Raw genomic sequence first — 22,180 nt, forward strand, 5'->3', positions numbered from 1 at the left:
GGGAAATTGGAGCGCTTCGAAATTCAAATATTCTATCAGGGTTTTGGACACCAGAAAGGAAGTTGGAGTGTATTGGGACATAGCAGTGGGGAGGGTAATAATAGTAATAATAATAATTCAATATTTATATTGCGCAAATTAACATGTAGATATGATCAAATGCGCATCACAACACTTTTCGGGAGGACTTTGGCCGGACTGCATCAGCAGTTTACAAACAATCGAAGGAAACTTATTTGAAGATGTCCCCTCCCCCAATTCCCAGTAAACAGGCCAGACCACATCACAGTAATCTCGTGAGTGGGTTTTTTTAACGTCCCCTGCCTAACCAAATTAACTAATTACTAGATCCAGGAGACGGGAGCTATGGTTTATTCGTCCTTATCCGAGAAGACTAGAATGTCTATCCATTTCTTGATATTATATAGAAAGGTAGCGCATTCTCCTCAGTTATTTTAAGACCTTGAGTGTTGGTCCGGCCGGGGCTCGAACCATCGACCTCGACCTCCCGCACACCAGTCTAGCGCTCTAACCAACTGAGCTAACCGGGAGGGTCAGTGAATATCAAGTCAAGCATTTGGCCCTGCTCAAAATTCTGCCTCAGAACTTACAATACAATACTTTTTAATAGATAATTTGAGTCTTCCATCTTACATCATCGACACTTTCTATCTGAGAGGTGCTTAAAATTAATAGATTTTCTGTCGTATTAAAAATTCTGATTATCTCACTGTAATCTTGGGGAAAAGATTAGACATGCAGATGACGCATGGAAAAATCCCCAAATTATTAGTATAAAGTTGAATATAAAAACAATTTAAGTCACACTTTACCTTTAAAACTTTACTAAAAATATTTGAATCAAGGGATCTTTTGTGATATTAAGAATTTGACGGGACTTAAAAAAATCAGAGATGTTTAAGAAACCCAGCGACATTTAATAATTATTCCACGAGCACGCGTTGGATATGAGATGATAGATAGCCAACAAACGCAAGTGGAATAATTGTTTTATTAAAAACGCTACTTTAAATGATTAAATTTTATTACATTTGTAGCTCCCTTTCAAATTTAAGCTGATGCCTACGCTTACCATATCGTAGTTTATGGTATATTGGCTACTCTACCATAATGGCTAAGCCAATGAAAAGTCTTGAATTGCATTATCCAATGATCCAGTTTTTAATAATTAGAGATATCTATAACTTTTGAGGTCATCAGCCTCGAATTCCACACTTATGGCAAGCGAAAGAGGTTTGAAATATGATAAAGATCAACGGTTCAAAACACATTTAAGCGTAATTTTTCTCTCTGCGATGAAGATGACTAAACATCATAACAAATCAAGTGAATTTGATTAATAGTTGTCAGTAAAACAATTGATATAGCCTGCAGGGTGCAGCTAGTTAGAGACGTGATTTATGTGTTTGGTGTTGAAGTCAGATTAGCTTTCGCTTTTGTGTTCATCGGGTGCTCTTTTTATCAAGGAGAGTAGCCTCTATTCTTTATCGCAAAAGAAGTACGACTATCTTGCTATGAGGTGTTTGAAAGTTTGACAACGGTAAGATTACTTTATTTCAGTTACACCTAAGGATAACCAAAACTACCACTGCTTTCAAGCGAGGTTAAATTAGTTTAAATTAGACCAAAAAACTTTCCATCCTAAGATGGATGTGATACTCGCTTTAAAAGATTTGACGACTGTTTGGAGAAGAAAGATTAGCCAGCTCAGCAACAACGTGAAGTTGCACCACGCTTTCTTGTTCCATCCTTAAAATATCGTTTTGTGCAAATGTAAGTGATGCTATTTTGATACGCTTCACGATTTTATGACAAGATTTACTGAGTGTATCAACTTATCATATGAACTCGAATGGCTATGGAAGATAATTCTGATAAAGGCTTGAATAGACTGCGAAAAGTATATTTTCTTTGCCGATAATAATCAAAGTCCTGTCCCCGTTCCGATTTCAAATTTTGCAACTATTATGATCCACCTCAATTGTAATCCTTGAGTGATCACAAGCGAGTTTGTTTCAAGTCTCATCAAGTGAACGAAGCGAACTGCAGCAAAATATATTTTCATTCGCGCTTACATCAAGCTGATCTAATCTGCGGTTATCGTGTCAATTTTGCGCTTTGTTATTATTCACGTCTGCAGACTACGAGAAGAACGTCCATATTCTCCTTGCGTCGGTTTTTTTTTCTTACTTAATCTCTTTCCGATTGCCTTACGCACGCATTTTTTTTTTTTTGTTTCAGTGTTTCTATTTGTGTATGTTTGACAAACCACTGGCATCGATTTCATGTGAATCACCTTTGGAGGTAACTATCACTTAATGATAATGAAAATAATAACTTTTTTATTTTACTTATATAGCGCATTACGGTGCAGTGTACAATACTCTTTCGGGATGGTATAATAGCAAATAATGCATAAGGAATTTTAAAATAATGTGAAAAAGGGAGGGAGTAAGCTCCCTCTTACCCTTGGGTAAGCTGGGTAAGTTGGGTAAGCTCCATCGTACCCTCTTTCTTACTTTTTACCCTAAGCAAGGTTATCGCACTCAAATTAACGAAGAATCTTCCAGACGAGAGAACTTTGAAAAATAATTAATATTAACGTTTCAAGGCACATCCTAGTGTTGTTTTGCTGCGGACAGATGATGGACAAAGAATCAAACCAAAGCAAATTCAATAGTTGTCACTAAAACAGTTGACATTAAACCTGCAGGGTTCAGCTAGTTAGGGAGGTAGATAATTTGTTTTGCCTCAAGGCCAAAGAAGTTTTCGCTTTCGAGTTCATCGAGTGTTTTGTTGACTAGTTTTTGGTGACTGAAAGGAGCCTATATTCTTTATCGCCTTTGATAAATCACCATGCACCTCAAGAGAAGTTTCCAAAACTTGACAGCAATAAGTACCTTAATTTCACTTTTATTAAAGTTATGAGAAGCAGATAAAACTCTTTTCAAACGAAAAATACTTCCTAGAGTTCCTATATTGGAGGAGAAGGAGCTTCATGAGACCGTAACAAGATGAAATTTGACCGTGATCTCTTCCATCTTTCTTAGCACAAACTCCCATAAATCAGTAAACTATTTTCTGTTAATCGATGTAACCACAAAAGCCTGCTTCATTACTTCAGCAAAACAAAAGCAGTTCAGATGGCCCGTTGATATAACGTCATAATCATTTGATCAACGCTTTACAAGTATTGTGCGGCCTTCCACATAAAATCTCTCTAACTGTCTTTTAAATTTATTTATGGTCTTCTAGATATATAAGTCTCCTCTTCTGAAGTTAGCCGCGAATTGTTGACACTTATGTAGAGCGAAAGGAGTTAGAAAGATAATTTTGATTAATGTGTCAAAGCACATTAAAAGTGTCATTTTGCAGCGCCAGATTATGGACGAAAAACCGCAACAAAGCGGTTTTCTGTCCAAAAATTTGCATAGTACCTGCAGGGTGCCGGCTGCTATTTAGGGACGTGATTAATGTGGATTGCGACAAATCTAGATTAGCTTTCGCTTGTGAGTTCCTGAAGTGTTTTGTTGACTTCAGAAAGGAGCCTATATTATCTATGGCAGATGAAGTATTACAACCTCACTACAATGTTTCTTAAACTTTGACAACGTTAAGTAAACTTTGATTCACTTACCTAAATGTTAAGTGCAGCAGATACAACTTGTTTCAAACGAACAAGGCAGAAAACTTAATCCTTGAATCATCACGGGTTACCCAAGCCGAGAAAAGAAAGTAAATAGATTTGCGAATTCTCGCAAAAGAAACCTCAAGGAACAGAAAACTGCAAGAACATAGTCGTGGTAGCACTAGATGCAAAAGGCGTACAACAACTGCTTTCGCTAGTAGGAATCCAGAGTGTCAAACGGCGTAAGAATTTTCTAATGTCCGTTAAATAAACGGGTCAAAGCACTTCAAGTCTATTATTTTGCGGTAGGGCCCAAGGGACCAAAAATCATAACAAACTATACACAAAACTTAAGTTAGAAATAAAAGAAAAAAGTAGCAAAAAATATTGCAACGATAAGTGAATCGTTCGGGCTCTCGGTGCGGGTCCCCTCGCATTTCATCCACGCCGATAACAAGCTACTCGTGTCAGTTTTGCGTGTTGTTATTATCCATGTATCCAGACTACGAAGAAAACTTTCATGTTTTCTTTGCGTCCGTTGTCTTTTCTGCTTTTCTTTCCAGTCTCTCTTTTCAATTGCCTTTGGCACGCATTCTGTTTTTTTCAGTGTTTCTATCTGCGTACTTTTGACAAACCACTGTAAATCGCATTTGGAGGTAACTATCTCTTAATAATAATGACGACAATAACTTTATCATTTTACTTATATAGCGCATTACGGTGCGTCTAATGAATACCGATACTCTTTCGGACTGGCCATGGCATAGAAGAAAATATTACTTGAAGAATTGTAATTAAAGGTGAAACAGGGAAGGAAGGGAGAGGAATGGGGTTGAATCACTATCACTAGTCGTTTAGACTATTGTAATGGACTTTTGTATGGCCTTCCTAAGTCGCCAATAGCCAAATTCAACGTGTGCAGAATGCTGCGGCTAGACTTGTACTGAGTTTAAGTAAGTATTTGCATATTTCCCCTGCGCTTTCTCAACTTCACTGATTACCAGTACAACATCGTGTTCATTTTAAGATCATAAATTTAACATTTAAAGCTATTCATGGATGGGCGCCTAGGTATATCATTGAACTAATTAACATCAAGCCTAGGTCCTTATATAATCTTAGATCAAATCAAAGTTTATTACTTGACCTTTGTAAGGGAATCATGCTTGCCACGCTGGGGGACAGATCATTCTCTGCTGCTGCCCCGTACTTTTGGAATGCTCTGCTCGCTGAATTACGTTATATTCAATCATTTTTCATTTTTAAATGTAAGGTGAAAACTTATTTATTTCGTGCAGCTTTCTCAAAGTACCCTGTCTGACAATTATTTTTATTAGTACTACTAATTAAGTTTCTTATTAAGATCCTTATTCCTAATTAAGATCCTTATTATAGATATTCCATATCATTCTTATTTTTAACATACATTGTTAATATTAATGTAGATGTAATTAGTTTTATAAATTTGAATTTACTGTAGTATTCCAAGTTGTTAAGCGCTGTTGATCATTGAATGTTAATAGCGCTCTAGAAGTTATTAAGTTATTATATCATTATGAATAAGCTGCATCTTTTCCTCCTATCTTAGTTCTTTACTCTAAGTAAGGTTATCGCACTCACGTTAGCGAAGAATCTTCCAGACTTTTGTAGAGCGAAAAAAGTTTGAAAAATTATTAAGATTAACGGATCACGGTACATACTAGTGTTATTTTGATGCTGTAGAGTGCATTTGCTATGAAAAGATGGAATGATTATTTGGAGAGAAGGAGCTTCATGAGACCGTAAGAAGATAAAATTTGTTAGTGATTTCATCCATCTTCCCTGGCACAAATTCCCATAGATAAATGAAAATGGTATCTATGTTACTTGATACGCTTTGCAATTTCCTTATCTGATATTCTGAGTGTATCAACTCAACGAATGAGCACACGAAAGAAAACTGCTACAAACTTATCAAAGCTGAAGAATTTATGGCGGAAGATACAGCTCTATTCCATAGTTATGGACCTCCTGCGGCGCATTAGCGTCACTTTAAGAGTTCTCGCAGCGCACTAACGGCAATTTTTTTACTGAATTTTTTCTTTTTTGACTCGCACGAGGGACTTCGTGGAGGAATAGGAAAGAAGGAACTTTATTTTAACTCGGGTTGTATAGGCAATACATTATTAATTATATATTAGCAATACATGCTAATATGCCGAGCAAACTAAATAAGTACTTAAAAATCCCCACCGTCATGACGCCGCCTTCACGGGGGGCCTACGAAAAGGAGGGACTTCTCGCAGACTAGATAACTGGCTCCGTTGTCGAAAAGAGTAATAATATTTAAAATTCATTAAACTAGCGGTTCAAAGCGCCTCAAATCTCTGTGTTATTTTGCGGTAGGGAGTGATGGACCGAAAATCATAACAAACTATACACATAGACAGGTAAAAACGAGCGATATAATATCCCGACGTTTCGGCGACCACATGACGCCATTATCAAGGGTACAAATGAAAAAAAAATTAACAAATGCGAGTTCAAGAAATACAAATAATTTACATAGGGGAGGTAGCTACACAAATACTTTAGCACGGATAGAATCCGTTTGCACGTTCCAACTCGGTGTTAATTGTTTGATGTAAAGCATTTCGTTGACAAGACAATCGAATTTCTTCATGCACTTCTTGAGAACTTTGAAACAGCTAAGAAGGTCCTCAGGGACAGCACCTGCGTGGTCGATGTCGTTGTGCTTGCTTTCTGAAGATGAAGTGCTCTTATGGCTATCCACGCGGGCATATAAATGCCCGCGTGTGTAGCCAATATAGCTCCCTGTATCACACAGGTTACATTTAAATTGGTACACTACGCACTGTTATTACTAAATTATTACACTACTATTACTACTATTACTACTAAGTACCACTGTTACTAGTTTTAAAGTATTATAATACACTATACTATAACATAGTAACACAGATATCACTACTTCTAGTATTGCAATTAGCTTAACCAGTTACCTATTTATTAGCCACCTTTTATGAAATTTATCTAAAGTATTATTCTTCATACACACATATTTTTCTATTTCAAACTTATTTTTAACCTTTTATTTGAAGCCAGTTATATAGGGTAATATTTGAATTCTTCTGCAATCTCACAAATAGAAGTATAGAAGTATAGAGGGTATCTTGCTCTTCATTGCCGTTAAATATATTTATATTGAAGTTTTGTCGCTTAATTCACTTTGTTTTCACCTCCGATGTAGATAAGAACGTTTCGATTGCAAGCAAACGGCTTGGAGTCTTCTTCGTGCGAGCCGATCACGTTCCACAACAGCAGTGAAGAGATCCTAAGACAAATAATAGCATCAGTCAGCATTATTTTTTCCTCAAGGCACTGGGACAAGCCTCGCTGGTAAGTACATTGTATCATTGCGTAATTTATTTGTTTCTGTTGCGGACCAGGATTGCTTATTATGAAACTGAAACGAATTATCTACCGTTCCCTTTTAGAAAACAGCAAGAGATACCAGTCTTCGCTCGCGATAGAGGATCACGTACTTCCTTGCCATTCAGTATATTGGGTATGTTTTGAAGATGATGTAAGCTTAAATAGACTGGAAAAACTATATTTCTTTGCCTATAATCGTTAAAGTCGTATCCCCGTAGATACTTATGACTCGATCGCCTCAATTGTAATTCTTGATCCTCTATCAGACTCTCACAGCCATGTTTATTTCAAGTCTCATGAAGTTTACGAAGAGAACTGCAGCAAAAAATATTTCAACGTCAAGTGAATCGCTCAGTTTCTCAGTGCGGGTCCCCTCGCATTTCATCCGCGCCGATATCAAGCTAATCGTGTCAGTTTTGCGCGTTGTCATTATCCATGTATCCAGACTACGAGAAGAACGTTCATATTGTCCTTAGGTCGGTTTTCTTTCGTGCTTTTTGTTTCCAGCCTCTCTTTTCGATTGCTTTTAGCACGCATTCTGTTTGTCTCAGTGTTTCTATCTGTGTACATTTGACAAACCAATGGCAACGATTTCATGTAAGTCGCATTTGGAACTAACTATCGCTTTGTAATAATAATAATAATAATAACTTTATTATTTGACTTTTGTAGCGCATTAAGCGCGTCTAATTTATACCAATACTCTTTTGAGCTGGCATAGAAGAAAATGTTACTTAAGGAATTGTAATTAAATAGTGAAACAGGGAGGACCGAGAGAGAGAGGGGGGTGAGGGGGGGAGGGGATGGATAAGCTCCATCTTTTCTCCCTTTCACTTTTTAAGCTAAGTACGGGTTAGTTCACTCACGTTAGCGAATAATTTTTCAGACTTTTGTAGAGCTAATCAAAGTGTTATTTTGCTGCGGACAGATAATGGAACACGGATCAAACCAAAGTGAATTCAATAATTGTCGGTAAAACAATTGATATTAAACCTGCAGGTTGCAGTAATATCAGTGTTCTGTTGAATACAGAAAGCAGTCTATATTTTTTATAGCAAATGATAAATCACCACCTCGCGAAAGGTTTCCAAAACTTGGCAGCAGCAAGTATCATAATTTCATTTGCATGAAAGTTATAAGTAGCAGATACAACTCTATTCAAACGAAAAATACTTCCTAGAACTGCTATATTGGAAGAGAAGGAGCTTCATGAGACCGTAACAAGATGAAATTTAACTGTGATTTCTTCCATCTTCCTTAACACAAATTCCCCTAAATCAATGAAAATGTATACTCAACAAAAGAACTCCCATGTTTGGTTGGGAACCGAATATCTTCGTTACTTCAAAGCAGGTTGCTTCTTGTTTCAAATGGATTTCTTAGATCAAGCTGGAGAAGGTCTTTACCAGCTCTATTTTCAGTTTAAGTCATCCTTTCATTCAAACTGACTATTTTTCAACGATCAAAGTTTGTTTGGGTGATTGCAAAGAAACGTAACCAGGAAAATACAAACTATTTTCTATTAGCTGATCGACGTAACCCAAAAACCTGTCTTTCTTACTTCAGCAAAACAAAAGCAGTTCAAATGGCCCATTGATAGGGCGTCATAATTATTCGATCATCGCTTTATAAGTATTGTGCGGCCTTCCAATAAAATCTCTCGAGGTCTCTTATCCTGTCTTGCTTAGAGACGTGATTAATGTGCATTGCGACGAAGCCAGATTAGCTTTCGCATGCGAGTTCTTCAAGTGTTTTGTTGACTACAGAAAGCAACCTATATTCTTTATCGCTGATAAAGTATTATTACCTCCCGAAAAGTTTCTAGAACTTTGACAACGTGAAGCAAACTTTAATTCACTTACCTGAAAGTTATGCGTAGCAGATAGAACTCGTTTCAAGCGAAAAAGAAACAAGCGAACATTGTAGAATACTTATCTTGATACGAAACACGCTGCAGGAGAGGGAGCGTAATACAAAAAACTAGTTTAGCAAAAAGATAGAATTGCACTGCGACTTCTGCTATCGTCGCTTTAAGTTAGAGAAGAGATGTTTGTGACTTGATGTTTGTGACTTGAATTTTGCTGGGAGAATCATCCATTGTTTTAAGGACTAGAGGTGGGAAAACTTTGTTAAGAATACCAACCTTGAATCAAGGCTCCAGAAGATTTATTAAATACTTTTCACGGTGAATTTTTCACCTTTATTTTCTTTCATGCAGATCACATTAAAACTGTAAAGTAAATTTATTTCTCTACCTCCTCTTGTAAAAGGATATTTTTATTGATTCTAAATGAATGATTTTCAGATGTGCAATGTTTTCTAGGTACTCTCGGACTAACTGACCCCATTAAAAAAAGAGAAAAATAGTTCTATTTTCAATCTTTTAAAAAGTGCCAACCAAAAATTGATTTCTTTTGTGTTAGAAAGCCTAATAAAAGTTATTGGTTATAGCGGTGGAAAGTTTCTGTCCAAATAACTTTTTAATTACCCGTAAGGAGTGGGATAAAAGGTCTTTTGCTGACTTCCTCTGCGAAGATACCGGTTAACGTGACCTTTAATTCCGGTGAAAAACTGCGTTTTCCGTTTATAAATATTTGTTTTAACGTATAATGGGCCACTTATAATAATACTTTTCTTGTAGCTCTATCACGGGCACAGTGTTTTATCCCCTCCGACTCAACGAAAGTCACCACCCCTGAATGTAGGGATGACTTAAAGGCAGTGTGAAGTCGATGGACCTTTTAACTTTCGCCAACGAGCAAAGCGCTCCTTCGAAAAAAAAGAACTTGTCAAACATGTAAAACACTGCTGTAATAGGTTGGCTTGTCTTTGAAGCCCAAAACAATGAAGCTTCCTAAATGACCATCCCACTCCTAACCCTATAACCTTACCCAACAAGTCAATGTTCTGCTGTTTTATTTCTGATGAGATCACGCGCAGATCAGGTGTAAAAATAGACACTGTGTCATCAGGTATGTTTCGCAATAATCTTTAGTGGCTTTCGGTTTGGTGCCCTGTTCACCTTCGAAAGGAGTCTTGCTTTTTTTTTCTGGAGAAATACATCGATGCAAAGCTTCAATAGCCCCTGAAATCCTCAAAGAGGTAAGACTAGATCATTTGTAATCTAGATTGAGAAGCAACTAAGTGTCTGTATACAACAAGACTATAACTCAGTGTACGAACCATTAAGAGTTTTGTCACAAATCCATGCTCGTGTGCGCGAAGTGTTATACTTAACGGCTCTATGAACGAATTTAGGCCTGCTCCATTTTAAACATTTACCAACAGCTAAGTCGATTTCATTTTGTAGAAAACAATTTGGGAATTTGTCCTTCATTCATTTCGCGAAGTATATATATCTTTTTAGACGTTTTGTTGTGAAGTATCGCTGAGTATTTTTACTCGTTATTTGTATTTTGACTCGCCCTACGGGCTCGTCAAAATGCGGCACAACTCGTAAAAATACTCAGCGATACTACACAACCAAATGTCTAATGAGTTATTTATTATCCAACACGCCAAACTGTTATTTCAGTGCGGGCGAATTTCGCGGATTTTATTTGCGAGGAGTGCGTGACAGAAGTATGCGAAGCGGAACGGAATTGGCGCGTTGTTGTGCTGCTGTTTCTATTTTCCTTCGCAGTAAAGCACTATTTGAGCAATAGTGAAAATCAGACCTGAAAAAAATTTCAGGCCTGTACGGGATTCGAACCACTGACCTCTGCGATACTAGTGCAGCGCTCTACCAATTGAGCTAACAAGCCAACAGGGAGCAGGCCATCAAATTAATTCGACATAAACCCGTAGATGATAAATCAAACAACAACAAACATATGAAACATATGTGTGAACTTTTACTATAAAGAAAATGCTGAATGTTTTCGCTGAAGATAACCGGTGAACTGAATACTAAACTGTTCGTTCAAAAATTTTCCTTTCGGTGAAAGGCTTAGTTTAGTGCTTTTATCATTTTTTACTTCATAAATTGTTACAATGCCGTTCGGTAAAGGGACTTTAATCAGAATGTTCTAGAAGAGGACATTCGAATATGGTTGACCTCTGTTCAAGATTACTTACTGACTCCTATTACTTGAAATATCACACCAAACACGAGAGCAGGCGGTAAATCATTCAACGTTTAGTATTCCCCTAATGTTGCCCTTTATCTGCTTTGTATTAATAGAACCGCTTCGAGAATTTCTTGAAATATTGCCTAAGGGACCGGGGAAGAACTGATGTGCTTTGCTCTACCACTTTTTCATTTTTTGACTTACCTCCTCCAACGTCCCCCATTCCGATGAAATAGTTCTATTTACACGTAACGGATCAGCGCATTTGCTGTTAAAAGACGCGTGTCATAGACCACTTTCATAAATGGCTGCCGGATTAATATTCTTTTGTTTAAATTTAAATTTGCCTAGGTGGCCTCGTTCTCCAGTACAAAATTCAAAAGAATACATTATCTCAAGCGAGGCCACCCAGGCAAATTTAAATTTAAACAAAAGAATATTAATCCGGCAGCCATTTATGAAAGTGGTCTATGGGATTATTATTTCAAGGCTAAGGTCACAATAGGTAACACACTGGTTTCACTTTCGTGGTCTTGTTTACAAGTTGAAGGCTGGTTGCGGATGAGCAATTTTAAGTTTCTTGTCTTGTCTGGTTGGAATTTTGACGCCTAAACGAAATTCAGAACCGATTTTAGTAGTTGTTTCAGACAAGAGATATTTACATTCTCTACAGAGGCTTAACTGTGGAGTCTTATCCTTGTTGCTGCTCTGAAAAGGACTTTGATCAACACATTCTCGAACAGAATTTAGATTTGCTCTATAATTTGACTCAACCCCCATTAAGTAGCTCTGCTCATAAACTCAACGGATCAGCGCAGAAATCGCAAGTCTGACGTTTGTGGCATTAAAGGTGCCATAAAAAATGATGCAATGTCTAGAGATTATTTCTGAAGGTCACAGTATGTAACTAATCAGTTTCACTTTCATGTTCTTGGTTATTAGCTTCTAAATAGCTCATATTGTCCTTGCGTCCGTTTTCTTTCTTACTTATTCTCTTTCCGATTGCGTAGTCTTACGCACGCATTTTTTGTTTCAGTGTTTCTATTTGTGTATGTTGGACAAATCACTGGCATCGATTTCATGTGAATCACATTTGGAGGTAACTATCACTTAATGATAATGATTGTAACAACTTTATTATTTTACTTATATAGCGCATTGCGGTGCGGTGTACAATATTCTTTCGGAATGGTATAGAAGCAAACAATACATATGGAATTGTATTTTAATGTGAACAGGGAGGGAGTGGGGATGGGGTAAGCTCAATCTTACCCCCCCCCCCCCCCCGTCTCACTTCTTCCACGCTAAGTAAGGTTATCGTACCCAACTTAATGACGAATTTTCCAGACTTTTGTAGAGCGAAAGAACTTCGAAAAATAATGAAGGTTAACGTGTCGAGGCACATCCTAGTGTTGTTTGCTGCGGAGAGATGATGGACAAAGAATCAAACCAAAGCAAATTCAATAGTTATCAGTAAAACAATTGATGTTAAACTTGCAGAGTGCAGCTATTTAGGGAGGTAGATAAGGTGTTCTGCCTGAAGGCCAAAGAAGTTTTCGCTTTCGCGTTCGTCGAGTGTTTTGTTGACTACAGAAAGCAGCCTATATTCTTTATCGCAGATGATCAATCACCACCAAAAAGTTTCCAAAACTTGACAGGAGCAAGTACCTTAGTTTCATTTGCATGAAATTTATGAGTAGCAGATATAACTCTTTTCAAACGAAAACTACTTCCTAGAATTGCTATATTGGAAGAGAAGGAGCTTCATGAGACCGTAACAAGATGAAATTTAACCGTGATTTCTCCCATCTTCTTTAACGCAAATTCCCCTACATCAGTGAAAATGTTATTGATGTTATTTTGTTATGCTTTGTAATTTCTTTAATCTAATATTCTGAGTTTATCAACTCAACAAAAGAACTTCTATGTTTGGTCGGGCACCGAATATCTTCAATACTCCAAAGCAGGTTGCTTCTTATTTCAAATGGATTTCTTAGCTCAAGCTGAAGAAGGTCTTTACCAGCTCTATTTTCAGTTTAAGTCATCCTTTCATTCAAGTTGATCATTTTTCAACGATCAAAGTTTGTTTGAGTGAGTGTAAAGAAAAGTAACCAGGAAAATACAAACTATTTTCTCTTAACTGACGTAACCCAAAAACCTGTCTTTCTTACTTCAGCAAAACAAAAGCAGTTCAAATGGCCCATTGATATGGCGTCAAAATTATTCGATCATCGCTTTATAAGTATTGTGCGGCCTTCCAATGAAATCTCTCGAAGTCTCTTGTGCTGTCTTGCCTAGAGACGTGATTTATGTGCATTGCGACGAAGCCAGATTAGCTTTCGCATGCGAGTTCCTCAAGTGTTTTGTTGACTACAGAAAGCAGCATATATTCTTTATTGCTGATAAAGTATTATTACCCCACGAAAAGTTTCTAGAACTTTGACAACGTGAAGCAAACTTTAATTCACTTACCTGAAAGTTATGCGTAGCAGATACAACTCGTTTCAAACGAAAAAGAAGCAAGCGAACATTGTAGAATACTTATCTTGATACGAAACACGCCGCAGGAGAAGGAGCGTAATACAGAAAACTATTTTAGCAAAAAGATAAAATTGCACTGCGACTTCTGCTATCGTCGCTTTAGGTTAGAAAAGAGATGTTTGTGACCTTACGTTCTTTTGATACTCTAACTGATACGATCCATTGTCTAATATGCTGACCGTATCAATTGAACAAAAGACGGAACTGTTTAGCAAAGTTGACAGTAATTATGAAAAACGCAAGGGGCAAAAAGCAGCGGATTACGGCTGCCACAACTTCATTAAAACTCCAGAAATTTTGCTGGGAGAATCATCCATTTTAAGGACTAGAGGTGGAAGAGATAAGAGGACCTCAAGAGATAAAACTCTGTTTAGTGCTAAAGTATACCAGCACTGTAGTGTCATAGTATACCAGCACTGAAGTGCCACAGTATACCAGCACTGCAGTGCCGCAGTATACCAGCACTGCATTGCCACAGTATACCAGCACTGTAGTGATAGTTCCAGAACTCAGTGAGATAATCCAGCTGCGAACAAACTGCCAAAGCCTTTGAAGCTTTGAGATCTAATGTCCGTGAGATGAAGAGGAAACGAAATAAATAGCGAAAAAAACAAGTGTTGTAGAGCGTTTTCAAGGCTCGTTATTTCAAGCATTTTCAGGTGTACCTTTTGTTTTATTAAGTCTCGCCTTTTCGCCCCTACGTGCTATTTTGAACTTGGCTCAGCACTTACCGTGCTAGACATTTTAATCCTTTGTTATGGTTGAAGATAACTAGTTTGCTAGGTGGTCATGTTTGAGTTGGTAAAACTGACCTTGAGTTTTACCCACACTGAACATCCTGTTTTGGAAGTTCCCACGGTTAGCTAGCCCAAACATGTCTGTGATTTTTGTATTTAATACTGGAGCACTCCTTGCTGAAAGTAGTAGAAATAAGCAGTGGAACAAGAGAGAGAATAAAGAAGAAAATTACAGAGTCTCAGTACCTCTTGTTAATTTGCCAAGCGAGTGGTAAAACCCCTCAACAAAAGTGCTTTTCGTGAAATGTCTTCTTAAACTTGTTCCAAACGTCAATATTGCATAAAAGAACGCTTATTATGTCAAATATATCTCTTGGCTCAGGCTGGAAAGAATTCTGTCTCTCTACGAACTTTCAACACAGACCCCGTTTTGTCATTTTCACTTATCTTTCATTACAGATCACTTGCCGTGAAAGTAAGCCTTGACTGATAACAGTTACATAAGCCGTGAACAAAAAGTAAATAGATTTGAAAATTCTTGCGAAAGAAACCTCAAGCAACAGAAACCCAGAGCAGATCTGTGGCAGCACTAAATGCAGAAGGCTTCCTTCCGCTGTTAGGAGCCGTCTAGATTGTCGAACAGCATGAGAATTTGTAATATTCATTTACTAATCAGATCAAAGTCGTTCAAATCTCCGTGTTACTTTGCGGTAAGAGGTGATGGATCAGAAATCAAAACAAACTATTCTTAATACTTCTCAAACAAAAGAAAAATAGATGACATGTTGCCATGTATCTGTTCAATAATAGATGACAAAAGTGTCACGTGAGGCACAGCAGAGTGTGTCACTGATGTTCTTACTATTTTGACGTCTTCTGTGATCTATTACTAAACAGACCCACGGCAACATAGATGATCTATTATTCAATTTATTATTACTTATATAGATATGATCTAATGCGCTAGAATTATGATTGTTTTATATGATAAATGCGTCTGTCCTCCAATCGATCATAGGTAAGAACCAATCACAATGCCAGCGTTATTTAGCTTATGATACATAAAACACCGGATATGCCGCTGTGCGCAGCTTTAAATGCATGTGACTCATAACTATTCAAACTTTGATTGCAGACAGTTTAAGTACTCCAAAGGTTTCTCAAACTTCCAGAACGGTATGTATTACCTAAGTTACTGATTCAAGTGAGTTCCAGATAACTTTTTTCTCTGAATTTGCTTTTGTTATCGATCTATAGCTTCAGAGTGATAATTTCCATTCGTAGAGAAACCTCCGTTCACGAGTTGACGTAAATTAAAGTTAACCGTCACGTGTGGTGTGTATCATTTTATACAGTACGCTGGGAATTTATTTCGGCTCAGGTTGGCAAAGTTCTCTAGTATTTATCTAAGAGTGATGGCTGGTTTTCAATTGACGCTATCATACTTGAATGAAGTGAGAAGCGATTCTTTATTGATCACTAGAAAGTGAGCTGAGAGAATGGAATTCAATGTTAAGAGACCTTATTAAGTAAGATTATCATAACTAATTACCTCGGACGCAAAAAAGATAAACTGAGAAGACACAAAAAACTTCGTATAACTGAAAATTTATTGACTTTGACCATCAGTTCTCAGATGAATTTTGTTCCCTGGCCAAATGATTAAAAAATCAGGTGACTTCTATCGAGCCATGATTCGTATTTAAGCTCAAATGTGCCTCGCAAAAATAACTATGCTGGGAACAAATGAGAAATGAAATAAACAAGAACATTAAATAACAGGAGAGCGTGAAGACTTACATCGTATTCCTGATGCTTTAAACTTTTTCTTTATTATAGGAAAATTCATTACCTGACGAGGGATTCGTGCGATATCAGTTTTTGCAGGAAAGTTAACGCGAAATTGACGAGTTAGGTGATCGATTTTCCTTAAGTCGCATATTTGAACAAAAATTAGTAAAATCAGAGTTAACTTCGTTTGCTTCTTCCGATGAGAAAAAAAAAAAGGCTGATAATTTCAAAAGAAACTGTTTCAGGTTGAGTCGGTGGGGGTAACGAAATAATTTGAATATATTAACAAAGTTGAAATGGTAAATTGGCCACCATTACGATTATAAAAGCTGACGTTTCGAGCGTTACGCCAGCAGGTTGTCCTGCGGTGTTTGTTTAGTTTTATGCGCGCGCTCATACGAGTGACGCCTGAATGTTTTCTCTCCATTGTGTGTCTTCCATCTTCCCCGTGTATAAATAAAGCCTATTCGTTGTGTAGTTCGCGTTACTTACTGGCGTGGTGGCAGCGGTTCAAAAACCCACCTACACTTTCAACACTAAGTCATCGAACTACTGACAAAGGTCCAACAACGAGCCGGCCTTCGCTACGACCGGAAAAAGAGCTAAGTACAGTGTTCTCCTTCTAGATAATCATACATAGCCTGCAAGAATGGCAACTACACGTGCACCAAAGCAATGGTCTCTCACGAAATCAGAAACAATTACTTCATTTGAAGTTTGGCGACAGAATCTTCAATATATCCTGTCCCTCGACGCTAATTTTGCTTCCTTCTTAAGCGATGGTGCCTCTTGGCAAAAGAAAACTTCTGCAAACCCCACAAGAGGTCTACAAAACGACGGCGAAAATGTTCCTCTAGCACGACGACGAACAGCATACCAAAAGGCTGCCCATCTCGACCTGATGCTAGACCAAATAGCCAACTATTGTCCCGTTATATCAAGAAACTCTATCGTGAAATCTGCGACTTCGGTGAACGGAATATGGCAAATGATTAGGATGCATTATGGCTTTCAGTCCACTGGCGCCCACTTTATCGACTTCAACAACATAAAACTCGAACCCAATGAACGACCTGAAGATTTGTTTCAGCGACTCATGTCTTTTGTAGAGGATAACCTCCTAGTCGCCAATGGCCCCATCACCCATTATGGTGAAACCGTGACCTCCGACGAAGAGTTGTCCCCATCCCTTGAAAACTTAGTGATCCTAACCTGGCTTCGCCTCGTTCATTCCGACCTACCAACCCTCGTGAAACAACGTTATGGTACGGAACTGCGCTCCAGGACTCTAGCATCACTGAAACCGGAGATATCACAGGCTCTCGACTCACTTCTAGAAGAGATCCGGTCCGCCGCTGACTCCAAAATATTACGGGCTTGCACATCAACATCTACATCTAGTCCAAGACCCCTTCAACGGCCACCCTATCGTCTACCCAGCCCACGTAACTCAGTGGTCACTAGACGTCCCATGGTGTGTCCGCTATGCAAAGAAGCTCGTCGTCATAACACCCATCACTATCTTAGCACATGCCCATATCTTCCACGCGAAGACCGCCTCTTCATGTCCAAATCACGTGCCACCTTCAACGCCGAGGATGAAGAGCCACCTTACGACCTCGGTGTCGGCGCCCTTGAGCTCGATGACGACGAATGTGAACATCCCCCGTCAGCACGGGCCGTCTCCCGTAGGGTCAGTTCCAACTATTCACCCTCACTCGGTGCTTTCTACATGCAGCACCCCGTGCGTCTGACCCTTGACACTGGCGCTGAGACAAGCATGATTAAGGCAAGCCTCGCACGCAAGCTCAACCTCAACATCGTCAAGTCCAACCAAAAAGCCCTATTGGCCGATGGGACGACCCCCTTGAATGTTATCGGTGAAGTCCACATTACACTGTCACGCACCAAGATGAAGTTAACACTTGAAGCGCTCGTCGTAGAGGATCTAGATGTCGACATCCTAGCAGGTATTCCGTTCCTCATTGCCAATGACATCACCATACGTCCCGCAACTCAAGAAGTAACAATCCATGAGCAGGAAACAACCAAGTACCTCCCCGAAGCTCCAGTCAAGAGCCACCGATCCTATTCCGTGAGACAAACATCCTCCTACGTCCTTCGGTCATCGGCCCCCGCCACCGTCGTCTGGCCCGGTAATTTCGTCGAAGTCACAGTACCTCCAGAGCTACAAGCCGAATCCACAATTGCCGTAGAGCCTACCCCCACCTCCTGGCTCCAACCACAACTGGTAGTCACCATAGACGGTAAAGCCCGCATAACGAACGACACCGACGAACCACAGGCCATTAGACGCCACGAACACATCTGCTTCGCCCGCCACACTACTCAAGATGTTCCAGTTATCAATCCTTCCCAAGTCCCTTCTCCCCCCTCGCAGCCAAAGGTCAACACTCCATACTCCCACGGCGTTCAGCTAGACCCCAACAACATTCTTGAAGACACAATTCGTGATCAGTTCCAACAAGCCTTGCTCAAGCATGACCGTGTATTTGGTCCGGACCTACCTGGCTACAATGGCGCCGCAGGTTCCATCGAAGCCCACGTGAACATGGGCCCCGTGGAACCCCCTCAACGCAAAGGTCGTCTTCCTTTTTACCCCCGCGATAAGTTGATCGAGCTACAGGAAAAGTTCGACGAGCTTGAAAAAGATCACGTTTTCTCCAAATCCGAGGAGGTCGACGTCCACGTAGAGTACTTGAATCCCTCATTTCTGGTTAAGAAGCCCTCCGGTGGTCATCGCCTCGTTACCGCCTTTGCCGACGTCGGTCGGTACAGCAAACCCCAACCTTCATTGATGCCAGACGTAGACTCTACCCTGCGTACTATTGCTCCTTGGAAGTTCATAATCAAAACCGACCTTAGCCGAGCATTCTATCAGATTCCACTGGCTAAAGAATCTCGCAAATACTGCGGCGTCGCTACCCCTTTCCGGGGTATACGTGTCTATTGCCGATCAGCTAAGGGTATGCCCGGCTCTGAAACTGCACTGGAGGAGATGATGTGCCGCGTCCTCGGCGACTTCATACAGGAGGGACACGTCGCTAAAATAGCCGACGACCTATATTGTGGCTCCTCTTCACCCGGAGAGCTCTTACTTATCTGGACCCGCGTCCTCGACCAACTCGACAGATGTAATTTGCGGCTCTCCTCCTCAAAGACCGTCATTTGCCCTAACTCAACGACAGTCCTCGGATGGGTATGGTCACAAGGAACCCTATCTGCCAGTCCTAATCGTATCTCTGTTCTGTCTTCATGCCCTCTCCCTACAAATGTTAAGGACATGCGTTCATTCATTGGTTCCTACAAGGTCCTCGGGCGAGTTCTACCTGACTGTGCCTCAATAATCGACCCTCTGGAAAGCGCGATCTCGGGAATGCAATCGCCAGACTCCCTTAGCTTGGACGAAAACCTGACCAAGGTCTTTCGTTCTGCACAACAAGCTTTGTCAGGGTCAAGACCCATCACACTCCCGCGCCCCACTGATACATTGTGGGTTGTCACGGACGGTTCCGTCAAACAACGTGGTCTCGGTGCTACATTATACATCACTCGCGACAATGGCCTACACCTTGCAGGTTTCTTCAGCGCCAAACTTCGCAAGTATCAGATTCAATGGTTACCGTGCGAAGTCGAGGCATTAAGCATTGCAGCAGCTGTCAAGCACTTCAGCCCCTACATCACCCAATCTAGAAATCGCGCACACGTACTAACCGACAGCAAACCGTGTGTTCAAGCCGTGGAAAAACTCTGCAGAGGGGAGTTTTCCGCCAGCCCAAGAGTAACATCGTTCCTTACTACAGTTAGCCGCTTTCAAGTCACCCTGCAACACCTAGCAGGTTCTGCAAACCTCCCGTCAGACTTTGCCAGTCGAAACGCCCCAGATTGCTCGGAACGAAACTGTCAAATATGCTCTTTCATCAGTACGACCCAAGACTCTGTTGTCCGTGATGTGACCGTGCAAGACATAATTGATAACAACAAGCCTCTCCCCTACACTACCCGCTCCACATGGCGGGAAGTCCAAAATGGCTGCCCCGATCTACGACGCGTGCATGCACACTTAAAACAAGGCACCCGACCCTCCAAAAAACTCACCAACCTCAAAGACGTCAACAGGTACCTGAATGTCGCCTCCATTTCTCGGGACGGCCTCCTCGTCGTGAAACGTGAGCATCCCTTTGCCGCCACTTCCGAGGCCATAGTCGTCCCCAGATCCGTTCTCGACGGCCTGCTAACCGCCCTTCATGTGCGTCTCAACCACCCATCTCGGAACCAACTTCAAATGGTCGTGCAACGCCACTTTTACGCCCTAGACATGGGCCCTGCCTTGACGCGTGTTTCATCATCCTGCCACACGTGCACCTCACTACAGAAGTTTCCAAGCACTCTCTTTAGCCAGACGTCAGAGGATCCCCCAGATTTTATCGGGATTGCTTTCGCTGCCGACGTCATCAAACGTGAGCGCCAGTTAATCCTCGTTCTTAGAGAGTGTGCCACGTCTTACACCGCTGCTTGCCTCATCGCAGACGAGAAATACGACACATTGCGGAACGCCCTAACGTGTCTAGTTGTAGATTTGCACCCCATCGATGGCCCACGTGCCGTTATCCGTGTCGACCCCGCCCCTGCCTTCGTCTCGTTAAGCAACAACGACGGCCTCAAACACCTAAACGTTTGGCTTGACATTGGCCGCATCAAAAACAAGAACAAGAACCCTGTTGCAGAAAGGGCAGTACAAGAGCTCGAGGACGAACTACTAAAGCAGGAACCTGGTGGTGGTCCTATCGACCAAGTGAGCCTTGCTATTGCTGTTGCTCGCCTCAACGCTCGTCTACGTCGTCAGGGACTTTCTTAACGCGAGCTGTGGACTCAAAGAAGCCAATTCACCGGTAACCAGCTTCCCGTAGCAGATTACAACACTATACTTGCTAAGTACCAACAGCGTCTGAACAACCACTCATCCAGTGAGCATGCCAAGAATCCCAGAGGCCTCGCACCACCCGAACCGCAGATCAAAGTTGGCGATCTGGTCTATCTAGTGTCAGATCGGAACAAGCTCCAAGCCCGAAACCGCTACCTCGTTACAGAGATAAACGACCCATGGTGTTTTGTCAAGAAGTTCTCCGGCTGTCAGTTGAGAGCTTCTTCTTACAAGGTCAAGCTGTCCGAATGCTACGTCGTCCCCACACAAGTCAACTCCCCCTCTTCTCGCGTAAATCAAGCAGATGATGAAGTCCACGATGAACAAGCGTCCGTTCCCGACCCCCCTCAACCACCGTTGGACATCACTCATCCGTTCGATGCCAACCCTGAATCCCTGGACACCTCCATCCCACTCCCTCAAGGCGACGGTGGAGAAACCCTGTCCGATCCTAAGGAACCTGAAGTTCCCAGAGCCCCGGTCGAACCCGACGTGTCCTACTCTAACCCTGACGAAAGCCGTGCGCAACCAGCCCCTCCAAGGCCCCAGCGGTCCCGTAAACCGCCATCTTACTTGAAAGACTATGTCATGTATTAGGGTCTTACCACTTTCAGCATTTATACTTTTGCAGAATTCCTGAGCCGTTGTTATTATGGTTTGTTCTCGTTAAGGAACGAAAAAGACGTTGCGCCAGCAGGTTGTCCTGCGGTGTTTGTTTAGTTTTATGCGCGCGCTCATACGAGTGACGCCTGACTGTTTTCTCTCCATTGTGTGTCTTCCATCTTGTTTCGCCGTGTATAAATAAAGCCTATTCGTTGTGTAGTTCGCGTTACTTACTGGCGTTAGCCCTTCGCTCCGACGAAGAGCTAACGCTCGAAGCTTCAGCTTTTTTAATCTTAGCGGTGGCAAATTTACCGTTTCAACTTTGTTGATATAATTAAATTATATTGAGAAAAAAAATTATGTGAAGTAGTTAAAAAGTAACCTTGATTCTTCGCTGCTTAATTTTCCT

The 22,180-nt window shown here is 40.7% G+C and overlaps 2 protein-coding genes and 1 long non-coding RNA gene across 3 annotated transcripts in view; 2 read left to right on the forward strand and 1 right to left on the reverse strand.

Moving 5' to 3' along the window:
• LOC111347607 (uncharacterized) overlaps nucleotides 1-22,180 on the reverse strand; it is a 563,268-nt gene that overhangs the window by 222,852 nt on the left and 318,236 nt on the right. The window lies entirely within an intron of this gene.
• On the forward strand, nucleotides 1,168-9,534 carry LOC148731448 (uncharacterized). The gene is made up of 4 exons (XR_016001661.1): nucleotides 1,168-1,561; nucleotides 2,263-2,325; nucleotides 6,900-7,048; nucleotides 7,147-9,534. It is a non-coding gene; the product is annotated as an uncharacterized LOC148731448 (long non-coding RNA).
• On the forward strand, nucleotides 11,697-21,990 carry LOC148731449 (uncharacterized). The gene is made up of 3 exons (XM_088761213.1): nucleotides 11,697-12,253; nucleotides 15,568-15,813; nucleotides 16,272-21,990. The coding sequence occupies exon 3, from the start codon at nucleotides 16,873-16,875 to the stop codon at nucleotides 21,100-21,102; it is 4,230 nt and encodes a 1,409-aa protein (XP_088617339.1). The 5' UTR covers nucleotides 11,697-12,253; nucleotides 15,568-15,813; nucleotides 16,272-16,872; the 3' UTR covers nucleotides 21,103-21,990.

Source organism: Stylophora pistillata, chromosome 5, assembly GCF_964205215.1.
Source record: "Stylophora pistillata chromosome 5, jaStyPist1.2, whole genome shotgun sequence".
In the NCBI taxonomy this organism is placed as follows: domain Eukaryota; kingdom Metazoa; phylum Cnidaria; class Anthozoa; order Scleractinia; family Pocilloporidae; genus Stylophora; species Stylophora pistillata.

Bases quoted from the DNA above. Each gene is read 5' to 3' on its own strand.
- LOC148731449 (XM_088761213.1), top strand. From the start codon at position 16,873: ATGGCAACTACACGTGCACCAAAGCAATGGTCTCTCACGAAATCAGAA.